The sequence below is a fragment of the Taeniopygia guttata genome, chromosome 12, assembly GCF_048771995.1.
Source record: "Taeniopygia guttata chromosome 12, bTaeGut7.mat, whole genome shotgun sequence".
NCBI classification, from domain to species: Eukaryota; Metazoa; Chordata; class Aves; order Passeriformes; family Estrildidae; genus Taeniopygia; species Taeniopygia guttata.
In genome coordinates, this window is record NC_133037.1 from 9,509,489 (window position 1) to 9,531,981 (window position 22,493).

Below are 22,493 nucleotides of genomic sequence, written 5' to 3' on the forward strand. Positions count from 1 at the left end.
AGCCTAGCAATCCTAAGTCTTAAAGTAGGGACTGCTCTTTGGAGAGTGAGTTTTCTCTTAATGAATGCAGAATTTTGCCAATCCTAAGAAAAATACACTTAAATGTAGCCACCTGCAATTTGTGCAGGCACAGTAGAGCCTAGAAAGCTGTCATGTTAACAGATGACATCTGAGAACATCATGTCTTTGAGAGGTATGTTCAAGCCTTCAGCTTCTCTTTGCAAATTGGCCTCTGATTGCAACAGCCTTCCCTTGAAGAGGAGCAGTAAGAAGTGGCTTAGCACTGCCAAGCATAAGACTTGAAAGAGCACAGGTCAGGACTCACCACGCAGAGAACTGGTGTGATCACAATCCAGCTCCACTTCATCCAGGGACCAGGTCTGTATCCAATCATATCCTCAATGGCATCATAAATATTATCAGCGCCTGCAAGAATCAAGCAAATAAAAGCCCTGTAAATACTGTAGGATTAAAGCTATTTTCCTAGGCTCCCAAAGGGGTATTTAAAAGGAAAATGAGCGTGTCAGATGTAGTCTTCAATTGCTTCCCACAGCTGTGAAGTCCAAGATGATTTTCTTGAAAAGCTCAAAGGTTGGGACATCTCTAATCTTGCCCTCCCCTCATTATTTGGCTGCAGGAGTGTAATGCTAATCGCTCCTGCCCCTGTCACACCCCCTCTCCTCTCTCCAGACTCTCTCTGAACTTCCCAGAGGGATCATCATGGGAAAGACTTGACAGCAAACAGTGCACCTGCTTCTACAGAAATCTGACTTTGTTTTGCTTTTCTGAGGGGATAGAATTCATGGAGAAACAGATAAATAACCAGTCCTAATCAGCACACATCTGATTACTCCCCAGCTACAGCTCAGGCAGCTAGAGAGGCCACTGTCAGACTGTGGTGCTTGGCATTGCCAAAAGTAATGGGGCAGAATATACTTTCAGCTTTCTTTTTGTACTTTGTGTTTGGTTGGCTTGTCCCTGCAGACATTGCAGCTCTGAAAGGAAATTCTCTGAGACAAACAGAAATTTTCACAGCTGGCCACACTTTCAACTCTCACCTCTAAACTTAACACATGAAAATGCTTAATTGTGCCCTTATTAATTAGCAATGGAAGAATACTCATTTTTTGTGGAAAAAACACTGGAGTTTGAATTCATCCCAGATGCAAATTTGTCTCCAAGAGATCAGGGCAAATTTATATTAATGGCATGAGTCTGATGCTGAGAAGAAGGCTCTGGGGTAGCTGATGATTATATATTTGGCTAAAAAAATTGCCACTGATTCATCAAAAGTTATGAGATGAAAGGATTCTCACTTACCATAAACCCAGGCTACAGCAATACATTCAAAGAATGCAACCCACAAAAGGCATACACCACTAGCTGCATAGTAGTCAAAGAGTTGAAAAACATACATGCCACCCTGTAAAAGAGAGACACAACTGGTTAAGATCCCACAGGAAAAAAAAAAAAACCAAGAGTTCAGGCCCAGCTCCCAGTAACATCTACCAACATATCCCAACAACTCCTGTCCAACAAGAAGCAACATCTAGCAAATAGGTAAAGTAAATATTTGGCATTACCTTCCCCAGGGAATACGCATGTTTACTACAGGAATAACTCCAAACAAGACAGTGATTAAACAAAATTAAGCCACTTAATATAATCTAGTGAGACACTTAAATCTTTCCTTCTTACAAGTATTTTAGGATGGGCATTTAAAGAAATAAATGGTTGCCTCCTAACATTAACACCTTAAAAAGACTAGATATGAAAGTCAGCTCATCAGGAAGGTCTTCATTTACTTACTGAGTGAAAGGCCCACTTTCATGAAAATCGTTCATTTTTTGTTTTATAACTCTATTTATACTCTGCAGTTAAACTCTACTCTTACTACCTGCACTTTCACTTGAAAAACTGTGGGGTTTGGGCATCTTTGAAACAGGTGCTATTTTACCTCCCACAGTCATGCTCTTTCAGATGTTTTTAAAATGTCTTGGATTTTATTTTGAAGATAAATATCACAACAGTGCAGGAACTGGAACATATTCCTGTCTTGTTTATACTAGAATAAACCCAGTGATGTTTAATTAATTCAAATCTGTGTAACTAAGATAAAAATCTCTTTCCCTGCATGCCACTGGATGGGTTCTTAAAGTGCTCGGCTGAAGGTCTCCTCTATGTTTCATCATTTAGAACTAGATTTTAATACTCATGTTGACTGGTACCTGAGAACAGATTGAATCCAATGAGGTGTCATGTTTCTGTTCCTGTGACTGAAAAGGGAAGGGACATATAACTCCCATTCAAAATGCTTTCAGATGTAGGGATGAAAGATGCTCTGCCCATCTAAAAGCACTTCTCTGAGTCGCTAATTCTTTGCAGTCTCAATCATAGCTAAAATTGGCCTGAAAAATGGCTAAAAAAGAAGGCAATTTGCAGCACTGGTGCCACTTACCTCAGTCACCATAGTTAGTCCCAGAAGATAGCTAAGGAAACACACTATAGCGATGAAGATTTCCCGTCGGTAACCCTTCCTTAGGAAGGATGGGTGCAGATCAACTAATGACGTGATCTGTCCTTCAACTTCAACAAACTAAAGGGGGAAAACAACAGTGGAGAAATGACTTGAAGATTACCTGTCATGCAGTTCACCCAGGCTCCTGCTTAAACAAACCCTCCCCAGCAACACCCCAGCCTGGTGCTCTGTGCCGCTCTTGATAAGAAATAGAAACCATCCCTTTGTAACCCCGAGGCTGGAGCGTGGGGGTAGATTTCAGGTTGGAACAAGCTTCCAGAATTTCTTTTTATTACCTAGAAGGCTTATGAGCTAAAAAGGGGCTTTGCAAATGCAAGCCACAAGGATGAAGGAGGCACTTATGTGCCTGATGACAGGAAGGCACTTATGTGGCTTCTATGCTGTCACTGCTCCAGATGAACACAGGATGTATGCTAGAGAAGAGGCAGAGAGAAAACACTCAAAAAAGTCCAAGATAGGAGAGTACCTCCCAGACTCTTTCTGATGTGCCAGGAAACATCACAGATACTGGTAGGTTAATTCCACAATTTTATATAATTCTGCTTGTTACTGAAAATCCAGCCAAGAGAAAGCAGACTGTGATGTGAAACAGCAGCTCTTCTTGACTGAACCTGTCCTTCGTGGAGCTGTGAGAGGAGTAGCTCTGACTGAGGCTCTGGGTACTTCTGCAGCAATAATGGAGCTGTTCATACAGTCCACATTCAATGATCTGGCAAACTATTTGCAGTTGTAATCCAAAAATGAAGCTCTGAATAAATGACTTAGAAGTCTTTATCTCACTTCAGGATAACTATGTTTATACTTACTTGTCTTTGCAAAACTATACAACTGTGTAACTTGAGTTAAACAAATAACCCAAACTGTATTTGAGTAAAAGTTGAAAGTTAAATAAAAACCAGATCTTTCTGCACCTGGAGAAAAGCAACTACTGAACTTCCCCAAGTAAAAGCATGGAAGGGATCTTGACTGATCTGTACTTTCAGCCTGGCAAGGTACAAAGGCACCAAGCTCACTGAAGACATGAGGATATGGACTGGAGGCCTCCATCGAGGCTGTCTCTGTAGAAAAGATCTTCACTTTAAGTAGACACATCATCTTAACTAAGAACTTATCATGGGGAACCTAAGACAGAACTTATTTCAGAAAAAGCTGCGTTTTCCTACCTGGCACCTCATTGCTCTTACAGCACCCAGAAATGCCCTATAACAACCCTACCCTATTTCCTGAAGTTCTATTTTGGAAATACAGGCTATTCTGCAAACAGATTTTGTCCTCCACCAAATTTTACTGCTTCGTGTCTTGTTACTTTGACTTGTGTAAAACTGGTTTTCTTTTTAAATGCAACCCTTTTCTTTGAGCTGATTTGATCTGAAACTGCTCTGGCATTCCAGAAACTTGCTTGACTGCACTCCAAAAAACCAGAGGGGTGGAGGAGAGAAATTAAGCGCTCCAATTAGTTTTAATCATTCTGCACAATGAGGAGCTTTTTCAAATTACTAGACAGCTTCCAATTTGCATAAGCATAGGACTGCTGAACCACAGCATTGGGTACTTTCACATTTACTTAGGAGCAATTGAGAGTTGCTCACTAGAGTTCAAAGATTAAGCCATAAAGAGCAATTTAGAGCAAATGAAATTTAAAAAAAAGTCAGAGATTAAGTACACAACAACTAGGTAAAAATTCAATTTACAGAGCTCTCCTCATATGAGAGAGAATTTGGGCTACAGAAACATTTCATCCTTATGAATACATATATATATTTAATCTTAGTGACTTTACATTTGAATGCAGAAAACTTTGGCAATTGCAAATGTGTAGTTACTGCATAATCCCTGGTCACCCATGTTTCCTTGTAAGTAGACTATTTAGAAATGATTTACAGGTTCCTTGGCAGTATTTAATCCAACATTCCTACAACTAACCACTGGGAAAAATAACCTAACTTCCTGACTGAACTTTTTGATTTTTTCCATGCTCACTAATTAATAGCAGTGTGTGCTATAAAATTAGTCCAGCTGGAATCTGAGATGCTTTCTGGCCTGTTTGGAGGTACTGAATGCATGCTGCTGACGTGAAAAGTCAGCAGGATCCCACATTGCTCAGCACCTCCAAGCCCAAGGCCACCAAAAAAGGCTGCAGCTTTGTCCTCTCGCTGTTCTTGAAGCCACCCTGGATACACTGTACAAAACATTATGTGCTTTTTTGTACCTCATGCTGACTTTGCTTTTCTTTTTTGGCACTTGGCAACCGTCAAAACCCATACTCCTAGTAGTTATTAATTGTTAGTTTTTTAATGATGGTGTATACACCCTGCAGGTGTTCACAATGGCACAAAGGACTCTGTGGAACAGACTACTGCAGTCCCTTATGTTTTAAAAGATTAAGCTTTTTTCCCAAAGTAAGAAAATACTGTGACCAAAATGGTGGTGTTTTGTGGCCAGACTAGGAGTGAAATTTAGGTTAGGGAGCACTGCCCTAGTGGGATAGATCCCACTAACTCTTGATGACAAGGACTTACTGAGCAACACAATATTATGAATCAACAGTCGTAGATTCATCAAGTGCAGCCCCTACATGAAAAAGCAACTTAGATGAATTCCTCTCAAGTAGCATTTAGAGGTATTCTTGTGTTAATTCATGCCTGTAAAACCAGCTTTTCTCAGTGAGCAGGCCTGACACAGTAAGTCACACATCCCTTAATTGTACTAACCTGGCTATCCAGTCCAAGCAACAGAAGCATAATAAAAAAAAGGATTGCCCAAAAGGTGGGCAGTGGCATCATGGACACAGCTTTTGGGTAGGCAATGAAGGCCAGGCCTGGACCTAGAGAAAGAGAAAATAGGGAGGGGGGAAGGGAAGGGAGGAAAAGTAGTAAGTACCAGCTCTTTGGTAAAGGTAGCCACCCTCAAACTCAGGAATGCCTGGTTCCGTTCAGATAAATCCAAACGCAGCTGGAAATACCAGAAATGAAACAGTTTGGCTCTTTTATCTGAAATCGAAGCACGCATGACTACAGCAGAAACCACGGGCAAACCCCCAAGGCCAGTGCTAACAGATCTCCAGTTTTAACATCTGTCTCAAACATGCCAATAATGGAGGTGTCCTACACTTGCCCTGCACGGACACAGAACAGTCTTGGGGGCTGGGGGACAAGGGGTGACCCAAGGGAATGGCAGAATCCCACTGCTAGCCCACATGGTCATGATGAAGATGATGATGATGAAACTCTTTTGCATGCAGGGAAGGGGACTCTGCTGTAAACATTCCCTGGTGCATTCCACTAGTGCAACCACTGCCTCCCTCTGTATGCAACCTCCAAACCCTGCATGGCTTTTCCAGACTGGGGTTTGCACTCCAAGGAGTTTGCTCCTTCTCTTCTGCAAACCCTCCCTGCTGCACTGAGTGATCAGGCTACTCTTAATTTTATCAACTGAAAATTGAGAAAACTGCTGTTAGGAACTGCTGGGGTATAAAATCATTCTGTGTAAAATTGCTTCCCCATGCTGTTACACCACCTGCCCCTACCCAGGCCAGCCTACATGGACATGCCGTGGTGACACTGAGCATGGCCACCATCAGCCCCAACTCAGGCTGGGCTGCAAGTGTAGGAGGACCACTGGGGCTGAGGCTGACTGCCTGGGGCTGAGTGCCCAGGTTCTCTGCTCTGGAACCCAAAGTGTGGAGTACTCCTCCCTAGGTGGGGAGTGCCCTGTGACCAGGTGTCACCTCACTCGTACCCACACATGGAGCACAGGCACAGTGCTCATCTCCAGAGGCACCTTCACCTGGAGCCAGATCTGTCCTTTGTGAGAGCTTTTGTGGAGAGAGGAAGAGCCCTCCACCAGTGGGAGACAGGAACACTGGCAACTCTGCATTTATGGCAGGCTCTCAGAGGAAATGATGAAATTTGGTGAGGCTGACAAAAAATTCTGAGGGCAGATTACAGTTCAGAGTGAAACCAGGAATGCCTGGCTCATCTGCTTGTTTACTTTGAGGAGCCTTCAAAGTGCAAGTTTTCAAGTGGATTCATGTAATTTTCAATGGGAAAATGATTTTTTAAAAGGTGCTGCAGTGTGGGGCCAAAAAAAAAATCTTATCTCTGATGTGTACAGAAAAATCTCTAACACTGCTCTTCCTACCTCCCACTTTTCCTTTCCAACAAGAGAGATGGAAAAAGAAGCAAGAGAAACAGGTAAAATGAGATGACTTTTTTCAAACTAAAGAAAACTTTCAGTCACTGAAAATATTTGAACATAAATAAATACAAATTAGCCAACAATCAAACAACTAATTTTATTTTAATGAAACACAACTAAGATTTTATACGACAGAAGATACCAAAAAATTGGTGAATGTCTCAAATTTTTGGGAGCTTTGCTTTTTTCCCCCCTTAATTCAGTGGATACAGTAGCTCCTCTCTGAGGGAGAGCTGCTAACAGATGGCATTTGCAGCTGATCTGTGCAATTGATGAGACAGATGTAAAACTGCTCTCCTCAATTTTGCTGCAATTTGTATGCTTTGGCCAGTCAAACTGTTCTTGCACTGTGATACCAACTAATACCAAGTGCCCTAAGCCCTGAGTTAATTTTGATTTTCCTTTGAAACTAAGTGTTGAAATATAAAAAGTCCATGTGAAAGAAAATGTTCCTGGCAAGCCTTCAACCGAAATATAAATAATCTAAAATTTGTATTTAATTTGAAACCCTGTTGTTTTGAAGAGTGTTTTGCAAAAGTGAAGTACTTGTGGCTGCTATTAAAAGCCAGGGAGCACTGCTATGATCCCAGCCCACACACTGGCCATTTGCCATGGGGTGTTGTGGCATGGCTGGAGAGCTGCAGAGGCAGAGACCAGGCAGGCACCAGGAAACTCAAGGCATTATTGTCAGACAAGCTTAATCTGAGTTTGTTTGCAAATGGAATTTAAAAAAAAAAAAAAAAGGCAAATAGGCAAATCTTGTGCTGGTGTAACAGTGCTACAAATTGCATGGGTGGTTAAAGTATTTTTTCCAGCCAGAGGCCACATGGATTAGACAGGACTCACTATGGTTTTGTTGAACCCCCATTGCTTTCCTCTCTATCTTTAAAAGAGTTTCTGAAAAGAAAAAAAAAAAAGTTGTTTTGTTTAAAATCTGCTTTCATTCAGGAGTCAGAAGTCTGAGTTAACTGTTGAGTAAACCTGCTGAAGCCAGCGAAGGCCGGCAGTGAGCAGTGCTTTCAGCAGGAGCCAGCCCCAGCTGACAAGTGTGTCCCAGGCACATGGCACCGACACTGAATTTGGCACTGGGAAAAAATGTGGCCATGAGATTCTGCTGTAAGCAAATTTGGTGATGTTCCTGTGGCTTTCAGGAGTGCAAACAAATGGTGTCATGGATAGGGCAGGAGGAATTGAACTCACTGGGCAGAGATGGGGTCTCAGCCCCGTGGACAACATCTTCTGCCAAGTGCTGCACCAAGGGGCAGCATCTCTGCTTGCTTTTTCCTGACCCAGGGGAGCAGTTCTGACCTTGCATCAAAAGAAACCAAAAAGGGCAAGGCCAGAAAACAGATGCTCAAGCATCTGCTGAATCCACCTGTGCTAAGAAAAAGCAAGGAAAACTTCTCTCAGAGCCCCATGCAGGTCCTGGGACACTCATACTGATGGGACCAAATGTCTTCAGTGGCTCTGCACTTATCTCTCTGAGAAAAGCAGCAAGAAAATACATGGGAAGTGGTTTGGATACTTCTGGATAATTTCAGTAGTGTTTACTGTCAGGTAAAAATGTCCCCTAGGACTTAGCCAAAGACCAGCAGTGATGGGCACCCACTGCATGATGAGCCAGTTGCAATCTCTGGCCATTAGTGACATGGATATAAACAAAACAGTAGAGAACTAAATATGCAAAAAAATCAAAAGCCGAGTTCAGATGCTACTCTGTGCCCTTGCTGTCTCTATAATGAGCTATTAAGCCCTCCTTCAAAAAAATGCTTTTTGAGATGTTGGAAAAAATATTTAAACACTTAGTATCTAAACACTAAGTGAGTAAATTTATGTTTAAAGATTACTTAACAATCCAGTGTTACTATAGAATTGTTTAATTCTAGAAATGTCAGGTGACAGGAATGTAGCTGCCTCTATCAGAGATATAGTAAAAATTAGAATAAATATTGACCAGATAAAAACCTAATGTACAAATACTTAAAAATACTACTCTTGGAATTGATCCACCTACATATAAATAAAAAAATAGGGCTATTTATGATTCATTCAATAGGATTATTCCCTTGCTTCCTGTTTCCAAACAAAGCAATCAACCTCCAATCAAAATAAGCATTATGGCCAAGATTGTTACTAATTGCACTTGCAAGGGCTATGCCAATTGCAGCCACCCAGGAATCCAGCGGTGCCATCAATGTCATTAGTTTTTCATTAGCCCTTGTGAAGTGAGACATTTTTCTTAAAGACTTAACTCCCAGAGCCATGTGATTAGAAGATATATTGACTTTTTGAGTTTAACAGCATGTTTGCAGAGGAAAGCTTTCCAATTCTGTGCAGGTGAATTAAAAGTGCTCAAAAAATCAGAAAGAAATATCAAAAGTGCATTCACGTGACATTGCTATTACTAAAATCTGACTTGCTTTAAGCCTCATGGCTGTCAAAACCTGATCCATTATTTTCCCATGGTAATTCCCAACTAATCTGTCTGTTCTATGTTAAAACACGTGGTTACACCTGCCCTCATGGATTAGAAATGTACAGAGGAAAAATGTCATCTGTTTCGCTTGAGATACAGTCACAAGCTATGAGGATTGAGCTTCTACTTCTGCATGTGCATAACTGAATGTTAATGGGAAGGACACTTCTGAAATAAGGGAGGAATCTAAGTGTACATCAGGTTTTGAAATGGACTTTGACAGCTCTGTCAACCTCACACTGATGCTACAGAGAACAAGTGCAGGATTGCAACACCTAGAGTTCCTGTGGGTGAAGTGGTCCACAAAACCCTGGAGATGGAGTTCTCCAACTACTCTTGCCTTTCAGTGAGATTTGGGAATGTATATGTGTGCGTCCCTTCAAAAGGCCAAGGTACTAATCCTATTCTAGTGCTGTGAGCAAGCAACACTAAACTATAAAAATACATAAACACTGGCAATTTGCATTTGAATGAAAATAAAGGTAGTCTGAAAAGAAGGATGGAATAAATTCTTGAATTAATGACATTCTGGACCCTGGATAATGGTGTAGTTATCTTAGCTCTAATCTCAACTCAAATGGATTAGCATTCTCTAGGAAATGTGTTTGCTGCCCTGTTAATCAAACAGTACAACCCCAACTAACCCTCACTACTCTAGATTACAGCCCAAATCAACAACGTGCTTATTTTTTCTGGCAATTATGGGAAATCTTGTTCTGTTTTATCACTAAGACGTTAGCTGATTGAGTCTGCAGAACTTTGCTCACACGCTGGGCGGCAGTGCCCACCACCACTGCCACCAACACCATCGTACCTGACTCTGCCACATCAGCAATGTTCACCCCTTGCTCTTGTGCCATGAAGCCCAGGACGGAAAAAATTGCGAAGCCAGACACAAAACTGGTACCACTGTTCAGGCATCCCAGCAGCAAACAGTCCCTAAGTCACACATATGTCATGGAGCAAGTTAATTAAAAAAAAAAATTAACCCATTGTCCCTACTTTATTTACATCATTTAGCTAAAACACTAAACCCCCTTGGATGGAAACTTGCCTATAGCAGTTGTATTTGTACTTGTTGTAGCTCCCCAGGGAAGTCATTGCTCCTAAGCAGATTGCATATGAGAAGAAGATTTGTGTCCCTGCATCTATCCAGACCTAAAGAAAAGACAGAAATACTGTTACTACCAGCATTGTTGCATTGCAATAATCAACACAAACACACAGTTCAAACTAAGCAAAATCAACAAAATAATTGTTTCCATTGAGAGTGAAAGCTAAAGGATCAGGGAGAAAGGGAAAGAGAACAACACATTTCATGTTTGGCTTTCACAAGGAAAAGAGAATTGTTAGCATCAGAACCCAGAACATGATCTCTACAATAGTTCCTGTTTCCCCTCCCCAGAGATTCTCAGTATTTCTAGTTTCTTAGTCATTCAGCTGATCTTTCCTGTTGGCGCAGCAATAAATGTGTTTCAGTGCAATAGGAAACGCAGAAGTATTTGTAACATTGCTCATTTCTCTTGTAACTCATTTCAGTTAGAGTCAGCCGACAGATTCCTTAAACTGAAGATGTGAAAAGCTTGAGAAACAGGTTTGTGAATTTGGTCTGTTTATTTTTCTAGCTTTCTGGTTGTTTTTGTACCTGTTCAAATGCAAGATAAAAAGCCACAGGGGTGGGGGGAAAACAAGCAAAATACAATGCACTTTATAAGACACATATCTGATCTTGGTCTCATGATTCTTTGTCCTGATTACTTTTAAAAAAAACACACACAGAGTGAAATAACCGTACACTATGAACTTCTTGGCTAGTAAATACATAGCAAGCTATCAAAACGCCCTCTGAATCCCATCTGCTCTCTTCTTTCTGCAAATTGAAGACTGCTAACACCAGTGGAAACCACCAAGGAGGTTGAGTAAGTGAGAATGTAGACTGAGGACCATTACCTCCTCCCTCCCACCATCACTTCCTTGCACCTTGCTGGGAAGACTGAGGAAACTACGGTCTCCTCAGAGTGATGCTTTTGCTAGACTGTGGGCGGGAGCCAGCCAGCTCACATGAACCTCTCCTACATTATCTGCTGACATTCTGGTTAGGGCTAACAGTAGATCATAAAAATGATAGGGTCCCATAAAAGAAGATTAAATCATAAACTATAATGTTTCCTGTGAAAAGAGTGTCTTGTAAAAAAGAACAAGACTAGACAATGAACCAAATTTTTATGATATTTCTTTCAATTACCCTTTTCCTACTTCAGTCCTTTAGTGACCACTGGAGTTTTATTTTAACCTAATGCTTATTAGAAAGAAATAGCAAAGACAGATGTTATTTCCTATTACTGTGACAAACATTTTATTATTTTCAAAGATCCCTTGTTTTCTTTTCTTTTTTGAGGGTGTATTGTATTTCTTTTTCACTTCTCACATGAACACTGTTGGCTAAAACAATGCTGAATTTGCTCAAGTGTCCCATACTTGCACTCTCTGAGCACAGACAGAATTTCTATCTATACAGAAAGAGTAAGCCTGGCTCCCACCAGCCAGGGCTAATCAAACACTAGTTCCTGTGCCTCAGAAAGCATTTTCTCCACCTTTGCATGGCTTTTCATGCTCCTGTAATTTCATTCACTTCTCTCCCAATCTCCTCCTACTGAGCAGTGGGAGATAAGTGACACTGGTACTCACAGTTGTTGCTTGCTGCTCCATCTGTGAAGCTCACGTGTCTTTCCTTTGAAACTAAAGACTATCCTCATTAAAAATGCATCTCCCTTACCTTACCAACAAGAAAGCTGAGATTGTATAACAGGACAGAGTCTACAGCCTCAGAGTCCTTTGACACAAAAAAAATACACACGCATACACACACAAACATACACATGGAAAGATGCATTAACACATTTAACAGTGACCTTCTCAAGCAGAGCTCTGGAAAATATAACCCAACATTAAAGTTCATGCTATATTTGGACCTCTAAAGACTGTGGAAAAAACCTGATTGACATTACATCAGCACCATCACCCTCCACCATCCCCCTTCACACAGGAAATCATCCCACTCCCCACTCCTGGTTCTGTACCTGTGGGTCAGCTAACCGTGAGATATCAGGGTAAAGATAAAACTTGATGCCTTCTGCAGCTCCAGGCAGGGTCACGCCACGGATGAGTAGAACAAGGAGCATGATGAATGGGAATGTGGCAGTGATGTACACTACCTGGAAATAAGAAAAAAAGGCCTGTTTAGTCTGTAGCAGCCAAAGCTCCAGAACCAAGAGAGTTCTAACAATGGGAATTCAAAGCCCGCTCATACCTAAAAAGGGTCTGACCTGGGTTTCTGTGTCTGCCTTTAGTTTAATGGTCCTTAACACGTGATTGCCTTAGGCCTGAAGGCAATGCATGAATCCTTCCAAGGAGCCCAGTCAATGGTCACATCACTCAGACATGATTTTATATGATTCATGACTTTTGTTCAAATTCTGCCTTTGCATAACAAGTGCACCTCTGCTAGGGAAGTGAAAAGGTTTACTCACTGAGGGTCCCTGAAATATTATTACCTCATTCTTTATTGGAACTTTAAAACTTCCAAACGACAAACTGGTTTGCAAGTTCTGCTGCTACCTCTGACCTTGCTGTGCAGCCCCACTGCTGCTCCTACAGTCACCTCCCCAGGAACTGTGTTCAGAGGTGAAGGTAATTTTGTCCGTCCTCCTGTGTCTCCCTTCCTATCCCCTTGAACACATCAAGCCCTTCAGGTTGGCATCAGCCACAACGGTGGTAATTTCCAGTCCTATAACTTCATTCTTGCCCTTGCTGCCTATTCAGCAACATCATTACTGGAAACTAAGGCTCTATTCATCCAGTTTGAAAATATGTCTTCATTATCTTTAACCTCTATTCCCACTCTCTTTGAATAACAGCCTACTTCTTCTCTTCTTGTTATCTCCTCATTCATTTGATGAAAGAGCCCTTTGCTTTCATCTCAAGCACGAGGGTTAATTGAGCTTGCATTTGGACAGTTCTATCTTTAGACCCACACTTTTTGACCTCTAACATTTTGCTTTCTTTGCTCATCACTGCTTTCCTTCATTTTTTTATATAACTGCTGTGCTACAGTCACTACTGTCCAAGAAAGGGCATTTTTCTTGGAGTCAGATGATTCCCCCAGGTAATTACAGTTTGCTGCCATGAGTTAAAATGTATTTTTGTTTTCCAGAATTTGCTTAACTACTGCAAAGCTCCCAGGATGCTCCATTTTTCTTCATAAGTGTGTCCTCTGAGAATAATGAGAACTCAAAGCCTGCATTGCCGTAAAATAATTCACAGAGCAGGGCTGATTTCATTGAGTGAAAGGAAATTTTTCCATACATGCCCTTTTTAATTATCTCTTTGAGTTTTTTTGTATATTTTCCACAAATAACATGTATTACACATTAGCCTAGTTTCACCAAAACCAGGATAAAAGGAAGATTTCTGCACCTTCTTATTTTTTTAAATAAGCCAGGACTAGGAAAAAATCAAAGTTTTCTTATCAACAACAGAAAAAAAACCCAAAAAACTTTGACGTATTTGCAGGAGCTGAATGAACAAAAACCCACAGAGAGGTCTTTGTACTGCAGGTAGAGATTCTCTCACAATGCTGCAGGAATTTTTAAGATCAAGCACATTATCTAAAGCTTAGGCATTACTAATATTTTTCATCATGATTTCATATTTATTTGTCCAAAGCTTTAACTAAAAGATTTTAAAACTACATCTTCTCCCCACCCCCACCCTGCTCTCCAAAGAGCCATTAACACACTGGAAAGCAGGGAAGTGCTATAAACAACCCTCTACTAAAGTAAACTCAACTTTTCAAATAATTCAAGTCCTCCATTAGAGTTTACAGTTTACTTTTCTTTGACCCCAAAGTTAATGGAGTCAACCCGAGACTTTCCAATGGTTTTGTTGGTCTTTGGCTGCACACCCACATGAGCTCTGATGCTGCAGAGAGCAGCGAGTGAATTCCTACCAACCACCCTGCTTTAGAAATGAGAAAATTTTGCAGGATTTGCAGAGAACACAGATTTTTAAATATCTGATTTTAACAGACCGGTTTTCAACCTTTTATCTTCATGGGGAATACCACAGGGAGCTTGGAATGCTTTTCTCTGCTACCAGAGCCTTTTCTGAGCAGACACCAGGGTTGTCAAAGGTGCTGCAGAAATGTTCACTTCCATCCTGCTGCTGCAGGAGATTTCCTGCACCCACCTTTAACATAAAACTTGTACAAACTCCTCACTGAGTCACATCAGTCAGAGGGAATAGAGAAACAAACATTTTTGTCAATGTGTGCTTTACAGGTGTGGAAGCTGCTCTTTGGGGGAAATGTGGAGGGAATCCAGACCAAGGCACCAGCTTTTTAATGAGACCCATTGATAAAAATCACAGAAAGCAAGGTAGAAACTGCAGTAAAGCAAGTGGTTTAGTCAACAGTGGAACTCATGAGGTCTGGCTTCCTACAAAGTTTTGTCTCCTCGTTGATTCTGCAGTGTTCAACAAGCTAAACCTGCTAAATTATGCTCTCTCTGCAGCTGAGGCACTTGGAATTTCTCCCCCTGGCTTCTCTGGGGGCTTATAAAAGATGAGTTCACACTGTGGCCCTTTTCTTGGGAGGGGCACTAATGGGGTCACTTCCTTCCACATAGTTGAGAAGAAATGTGGGGAACTTAGTACCTTGAGATCCCTCCTCCTCTGTCAGACTTATCTGAACACTGCCTCCAGGAACACTTTTGAAAACTAAGAATTACACAAACACAATGGCTCCAAAAACTTATGAAAATAGGTATAAAAACACTACTGAATGCAAGGGGGAAGAGTATTATGCTTCACACCAAGTGACTGACCAAGATGTGCAATGGAGCAGGATGTTCAGGAGTGAGGCAACTGTTATCCTTTACAGGAAAACGTGACTTGAAGAGCATGTGATGGGACCAAACCCACAAGCTATGCAGGATCTTTGTGAGTGACAATGCTCCTGAACAAGTACCTAAGTTTAGCTTTGTGTGTCTCCACAGAGCTCTTCCATTAGTGAGTGGCACTTCAAAAATGCTGTGCATCCACAACACCCCCACCACAGCTCTGTCAGCATCCATCCTGCTGCACTGGGATGAACTTGACTGAGTGAGAACACAGACACAGTGCAGAGCACCACCCACCACAAGCCTGAGACCTTCCACACTCATGACATCAGTGGGATGTTCGTCCTCTGGGAGCCGAAGTGGGGCTCAATCTGTGCTTGTATCTACTTCTTGATGCCCTTCCAGTAGTGGCTACTTGACTCACAGGCATTTTGGACATTGGTAATGACTCTCAAAAGCCAGTTGAATTCTCTTACTCATGGAAAAATAGAGTTTTTCCAGGAAATGGTGAATATCTTCCAAAACAGCATTACTTAGTATTCCCAATATCTCTAACTGCAATGATATTAGCACGGGTAAAAGAGCACTTACCTTCCCAGTGGATTTGACTCCTTTCCAAATGCAGAAGAAACATATCACCCAGACGAGGAGGAGACACAGTGCTAGATCCCACTTGATAATACCAATATCTTCAATGCCCGAGGACAAGCTCAGCACATTGCGCCTGAGTATTTGAAAGGAAACAAAAGAAGAGAGAGATGCAGGAGCTCAGTTGATGCAGGCTCTGGTTGTGATGGCTAAGAAGACACAAGGGTGCAGGGCAGCTGATGCACACACAGATCTCTGCTCTCAAAATGTGCTAAGTCAGTGACTTGTGTGAAAAAAGCTGTGCTTTCCAACCCTACACCTCCCCTATGGCTGTAGGATTCCTTAAATCAATATAATGCACAACATTTAAAAAATGTAAGCTCTTTTTAGGAGCCTATGAACCACCCCAATATGAGATAAAAGAGTATTTGCTTTCTTGAAGATGGAAGACCAGCTTGCCCCAGTGAAGCTGCCTGGCAGTAGTACACACATCTCCATCATTTACCCTTGCAGCTGACCTGTATCCACGTTTCTGCTCCTTTTCAGTTCATTAGCAAGGCTGCCACGAGGAGGAAAAGGAAAAAGCAGTGCAGGGAAGTGTCAGGTCATTCAGCTTTGCAGGGTGAAGGCTGGAGCCATTATTTCTTCTTTCCTTGGGGCCCCCAAACAAACACTGCCCAGGTGCTGCCACCTGCCCTCAACACTGGGGTCTCATTGAGCCAGCAACAGATTATTTGGGAATTCTTATTCCCTCACTTAGGTTAATAAATAAAAAGTAATTCCTCAGCTGTGCTTTAAGGGAGCAACATCTGACCATTAAAAGAGCCTGATCCAGAGGGGAAATATTCATTAACGCTTCTCACTTGTCAAAATTCCCATGGCTTACCATTAAATACGTAATTTAAACTATTTTTCAAATAATTTCATGAAACATACACTGTCTTCACACACTGCACAGGCCTTGTCATACTCAACACTTCATTTGTCAAATATGTAAAAGAACAAACTGTTTCTTACTGTTCACTGAGCTAAAACTCTGCAAATGAACCTAGCAAACTCTGCAAGGTTTTTTTAGTCAAAGAAACTTTTTGACCTCAATTACCACATAAATACTTGCCCCAAGACAACAGGAGTGAACTTGCTACCTAACAATTTTTTTTTATTAATTATTAGTTAAAATTTACTTTCAGACAGCTGTACAAGTCAGGCACTTTCATTCACCAGAGTCACAGAGAGCAGAGCCCAGAGCAGTCTGGGTCAGGCCCATGTGTGTGGCATGCACAGCTTTGCATGGGGATCCAGTACAAGACAGACAGTGGTGGTTTGGTTTTCCCCTGAACTAATGAATTTTTTTTTTTTTTTTTTTTTGCTATTACCATGGAAATAATAGTGAATGAAGTCACTGATGGAAAATCTGCAATTAGTTTTTGGAAAAAGCCCTGGAGTGACCAGTTTAATATGACTCAAACCCTTGCCCATCTGTTTTTTTGTCTCTGTTTGCCAAACTCACTTGGATTACCTGTGCCACCGTGTTCTCACACCAAATGCTTTCTTCTCTCTGAACGTTTGTGTATTTTGTTATGAAAAAGGACTAATGGCACCAGACAGGGTAAGTCTGCCCTAATCACCACAGCTATTCAATACTTATGAGAACCCCCTCAGTAATGAATATTTGGCATAAAGTTGCAGTCTTGCTTCACCTGAGCCTAAAGAAACAAAGGAAAAACCTGCTGTGCATATACAAAAGCAGAAAATACATTTATAAGATGAAAAAGTTCAGCCGCAACTTTCTATGCCTTTTTTAAAAATAAAAGGCAATTTTCCAGTCAAAGGGGAAGTTCTTATTAAAAAGGCAATCTATAGAGTTGGCTCTTGGGAAACAGTGAATAATTAACTGCAAATGCCTTCTAGAATAGAGAGCTTTATAAATGCATTCAGCTAAGACTTCTTTGCTTTTTACTGTGGAACTAAAACCAAGTGGTCATCTTTCCTAGAGTTTGCCACAGCAATTCCTTCAAGATTTTTTGGAAGATACCCCAGTGGGTGACTGAGAGACAGACACCTTGCTTTTCTATGCTTTTCTTACTTATCCCATCTCACAAAGACTGACTTCCTCAAGGAATATGCTCAGAATCACTAGGGGAGCTTCAGCATTACAATTGTTTTATGACTTCTCTCCCTGTATATTTTTGCAGAAGCACTCAACCTGGATTTTTGACCCTGTAAATTCAAGTTCAGGAAGGAGCATGATCTGGGCTGTGCTAATTACTCTTCAATTTTGTTACATAACTCCCATGCTACTGAGATTCAGCCAAGCCCACTCAGCTGCCTTCACACCACACACACAGAGTTGTTAGTCATTCAGATTTATAGTCGGATGCTGTCATTAACTGTCACTCATACATAATCAATGGGACAACAGGCTGGGGCTGAGTTTGTTATAAACAGGAGTTCTTGACCCTTGAACACTAATATGTTCTAGTGTGTGCAATATGGAAATGTAACAGGAGCTGTAACTGGCTCTACAACATAAACAAAAATAAAATGAAGAGTGTTATGCAATCCTTGGGGGATATTCCAGCTCATTAATCAAGTGAATGCAGATAAGACCTTTCAAACCAGGAAAGGTGAAGCACCCTTTCATGTTGGATGGACAAGAATAATTAACACTGAAGAGATTGTACAGAAGAATATTAAAAAGAGAACATTAAATGATTTTAAAAAATCTCACGTTTGCTCTTAAAGGCAGAGACAGCTGCTCTGGATTTTGTTTAGTTTTTTGTGTTGCTCCCTTTAGGATTACATGCCATTAGCATGTGATGGTCTTTCTTGGGATTTGGACAAATAAAGTCTGCTGATTACCAAATATTTATAAACACTTGGCCAGCACCAGACAATCAGAGGTTTTGTTCAACCCTAATTACCCTATTACACTTATCCCTTATGTATTAATATGTGTGTAAGACTTTAAGGTGTCTAAAGTCTTCAGAAATAAGACCCAAAGCATGTGATACCAAGAGGTAAGTCTCCTGATAAAAAGCCTGATTTTCTTAACCCCCTTTTATTGCTGCTCAAGCAAGCATGTGATTTGCACAAAACATTAATTCAAATGAACTGAAATGTCAGGCTGCACTATATATCCAGCCAGACCAAGTTCAATGTGACGAGGTTAATGCATCTATGTGGTCAATTATACCTGGGCAGCACCAGTTTTACAAAGCAGTACTGATGAGGACACTATATAAATGTCCCACAATAAAAATGGCATTTGGTTTCAGAAACCAAATACTCACAAACCTCTGAATTAAACTGGAATGAATTGTGCCACAAAGCAGATGGATATCTTCAGTTAAAGACTAATTATTTACCTGTCCTTTCCATGTTGGTAGCTGGCTGGCTGACAGCCAGTATTGTCTATGGCAGCATGGTACCTGAAAGTTCTTCAAACTATTTTTAATTTCAGAATTATAAAGAATAGTAGCATGTCTGGGGGAAAAAAATGGGGCTATTCAGTGCTTGCACCATGTGAAAGCTATGCTACTTTTATTACAACAGTGCTGCATGATCTCTGCTCTTACTTTAAGACATCAATAGTTATTTATGCAGAGACAGCAGCTATTTTTAATAGTCCTCTAAGTGTCATGACTCCTGAAGGCAGCTTGCTCGGTTAAGGGCAGTTTTGCTCATGATGAAACTGAATTATGGGCAGTATATCTGTCCTAGTAGGATTACAAAGCCAAACTCCTCCCTAGCAAGACTCTGGGGAAGAGTTCAGCTTACAGTGTCTAAAACTGTTGAGGACACAAGTTAAAGTGGCTGCAAAGTGCAGGGAGAGCTACTCCAGAAGCACTAATCACTGAGCAACCTTTGCTCCAACTCTGCTACAGGCACAGAGAGGGCACAGCAGAGGACAACAAAGTGTGTGAGGATCAAGGATTTACTGTCCAGCTCAGGCTCCTCCAGCCTGACTACATCTACAGGAGGATTTGGCTCAACTTGCAGAGGAGTCTTCTGACTTGGTTTCCCTTAGAAGGAAGTTAACTAAAAGCTCCATCACTAACATGGGGATATCCCATGGGGATATTCCCCTTACCTTGTCTGCCCTGCCACAACACCCTTTATCAAACACCTGCTGTGCTGTGACCACAGAGAGCTCTGCTGCTCCCCAGGGTGCTGGAACTCTCACTCTTTTATAATCCCTTTCGCAGCTCTTAGCCCTTTTCCTTTCTGTTGTGGTACCTTCAGTCACCTGAAGTGAACATGCTGCCTGGGGACCCCAGGGAGACAATCTGGCCCACAGATCTGTGCAGTACAAGGAGCAGGAGCTTCCAGGGCAGCAGGACAATTCCATGCCCACATCAGGAGCCCCCAAGCTCACAGGTGCCCCAGGTACAAGGGGACTGTCTGCAAAATCACTGCACAGAAGCAATGATGAACACACTGGGAGATTTTGGAAGTCTGGGGGAGCAACTATTTCAGGGGCAGCACTGTGGACCTCTGCCTCTTTGGGAGGCCTTGAGAAGACCTTGGAACACATGACCAAACCAGCCATTCATTTGGATTCAAGGCTTTCGGTCCGAAGCCATTGTGGGAGAGTCCAAAGGAGTGAGAGCTGCTTCCCCTTCTACTGCAACTTGCCTCTCAGTTCCCCCAAAATATCCAAAGGTACCACTTAACAATTGTTTTCCAACTTTCTCCATATTTAAAAGGGAGGAAATCACCCAGGAAAGCAGCTGCCCCTCAACATGGAAACACAGAGCTCATGGTGAAAATGCTGCTCTCAGAGCCTGCACCCTGTCTCTCACACCAGCCACCAGAGCCTTTTGACAAACTACCACTCCCAGATTCGATCTGCCCCTTTATATTTTGGCTCTCGTGTTACAAATTTTAGCACAGCTCCTAAGACTATTTTTTCCTAAACCTAATGCATGCCAAACATCTTCAGCACGAACACGATTCCTGCTGGGGCTTTGGATGATGCTTATTTTTAAAAATAGAGAAGTAGGTACAAGTTGATCAGAGATGAAACTGCACTTTAAACATGCCGAAAAAGCTAAGCAAGGCCAGAAACTGATTCTACCCATAAGTGACTATCTGAGCAAGCAAGCAAAAAAAATATTAATAAACTATTTGAAGATACTTTGGATTTAGGTTTCCCTACAGGTGTCTTCCTCTGCTGCTATGTTTTGACACTTATATAAACACAGAGAGTTTTGAGGTCATGCCTGTTCAGAGATCACGTTATGCAATATGATTTAAAACTTGAAAAATAACAGAGAAATGAGAATAAGAAGCTTATGACTGATGAAATTCAGGCATCTGGCAAAACAGCCTCCTCAGAGACTGCAGAAAAAAACGTTGTAACAGAGGTGACCTGAGAAACCTGGAATACAGGACAACATTCACCACCTCTGTCAGATTTATTACTGAAGTCAAAACCTTACATTGTCATCAGCCTGAAGAGAGATGTGTTATAGCTTCACAAAGTGTACTTCAAATGCTAACAGCTGGGGAAGAGATAACCACAAAGGTGATGATTTGTCACTGTTTTCACTGTAAATCCCTGCTATCAGGGCATCTGCAGTGACTTGTTTGTGTTCTCCTGCCACACTCAAGAGAATCCAGCCAAGAAGGAAATAAGTTTTCTTCCAAAGAAGAAGCTGTACTGGGCTTTTAAAGCTCCCTGTGTAGACTAGGATAAATACACTTACACATCTATCATCTGCCTCCACCACTCCCAGACTTACCAGTCTGTGTCAAGATAGGTGAGAACCAGCAGCAAACACTGCTCAAAAAACTGACACCCAGATCAATTTTCTTTTCCTATCTAATGCTCCCCATTGGGCTTCCATAAAATCTCAGGACTGACCTCTGGCCTGCCACCGAAAGCTCCCTGAAGACACCATGAAGAGGGGGTACTTACTCCCAAAACTCTGTGACAGGAGAGGTGAAGTTAGTGGCATTCAGTGATATCCAGAGTGTTTTGTTCTTCCTGAGAGTGTCTTCCACACAGGTCGGCGTGTTCCACTTCTGGTGGCAGTGTGCCCATGGCAGGACACTCTGGAACGACTGGAACAGGTAGTAGAGTCCCCAGGCCAGGATCACGATGTAGTACACATTCAAAAGGGACACAATCACTATGGAAGCATAACCAATTCCTGGAAAGAAGGGGAGAGAAAAGAAAAACGTGCAGATGTGACAGCTGCTGCACCTTGTGATCTCCTGGGGCTGGTGCCATTCCCACTGTGTATCCTGTAGGCTTGTATCCTACCCTGCCCTCCTGCTGATGGAAACTCAGCTCAAACACACATAAGCACAGACCTGCCACCATCTCTGGCACTCAGGGCTGAGTTTCTGGCTATGGTTTGCTGACACTGAGGGGAGGACTGCAAGAATCTTCTCAATTTAACACTAACCCAACTATTTCAAGTTCTAGTAGAGGGAAGTCAAGGCATCAGGTTTTGCTTGTTGGTTGCACTATTGTCACCATTGAGTCAGGAACAAATGACACAGACTCAGATCAGAAGGCTAGAGCCAAAAAGCCCCACATTTATTCTGACCTCTTCTTTTAGACACTGGTCTGCCGCAGGTGGACCTGATTGATCATTTAATCACATTTCACATGAATGGCTAATTAAGAAGACACCCACCGGTCAACAACTTTATGAGAAAACAACTTGTTATAAATACCACCTGCAAATTGGTTACTATTTGATTATCATTTTCTATCTCCAGCTTCCTAAAGCTTCCCAGACCGATTCATGGGAAAACTTATTAAGCTTTTTCTCTCTCTGAC

General features: G+C 41.7%; 1 protein-coding gene and 2 long non-coding RNA genes across 17 annotated transcripts in view; all 3 read right to left on the bottom strand.

The window, feature by feature from the left end:
* SLC6A6 (solute carrier family 6 member 6) overlaps nt 1-22,493 on the bottom strand; it is a 93,746-nt gene that overhangs the window by 9,362 nt on the left and 61,891 nt on the right. For all 15 annotated transcript variants that reach the window (XM_012572728.5, XM_030283290.4, XM_041718846.2 and 12 more), the window contains 9 exons: nt 21,621-21,855; nt 15,701-15,833; nt 12,293-12,427; nt 10,267-10,370; nt 10,027-10,151; nt 5,251-5,363; nt 2,459-2,596; nt 1,321-1,423; nt 326-426 (listed from right to left, as the gene is read on the bottom strand). In XM_012572728.5, the coding sequence (XP_012428182.1) occupies nt 326-426; nt 1,321-1,423; nt 2,459-2,596; nt 5,251-5,363; nt 10,027-10,151; nt 10,267-10,370; nt 12,293-12,427; nt 15,701-15,833; nt 21,621-21,855 (1,187 nt within the window). The remainder of the gene's footprint in view (nt 1-325; nt 427-1,320; nt 1,424-2,458; nt 2,597-5,250; nt 5,364-10,026; nt 10,152-10,266; nt 10,371-12,292; nt 12,428-15,700; nt 15,834-21,620; nt 21,856-22,493) is intronic.
* LOC140684993 (uncharacterized) lies at nt 13,164-15,694 on the bottom strand. Its single transcript, XR_012058065.1, has 2 exons — nt 15,497-15,694; nt 13,164-15,454 (listed from the first exon to the last, which is right to left on the bottom strand). It is a non-coding gene; the product is annotated as an uncharacterized lncRNA (long non-coding RNA).
* On the bottom strand, nt 17,074-21,614 carry LOC140684992 (uncharacterized). The gene is made up of 2 exons (XR_012058064.1): nt 19,563-21,614; nt 17,074-19,532 (listed from the first exon to the last, which is right to left on the bottom strand). It is a non-coding gene; the product is annotated as an uncharacterized lncRNA (long non-coding RNA).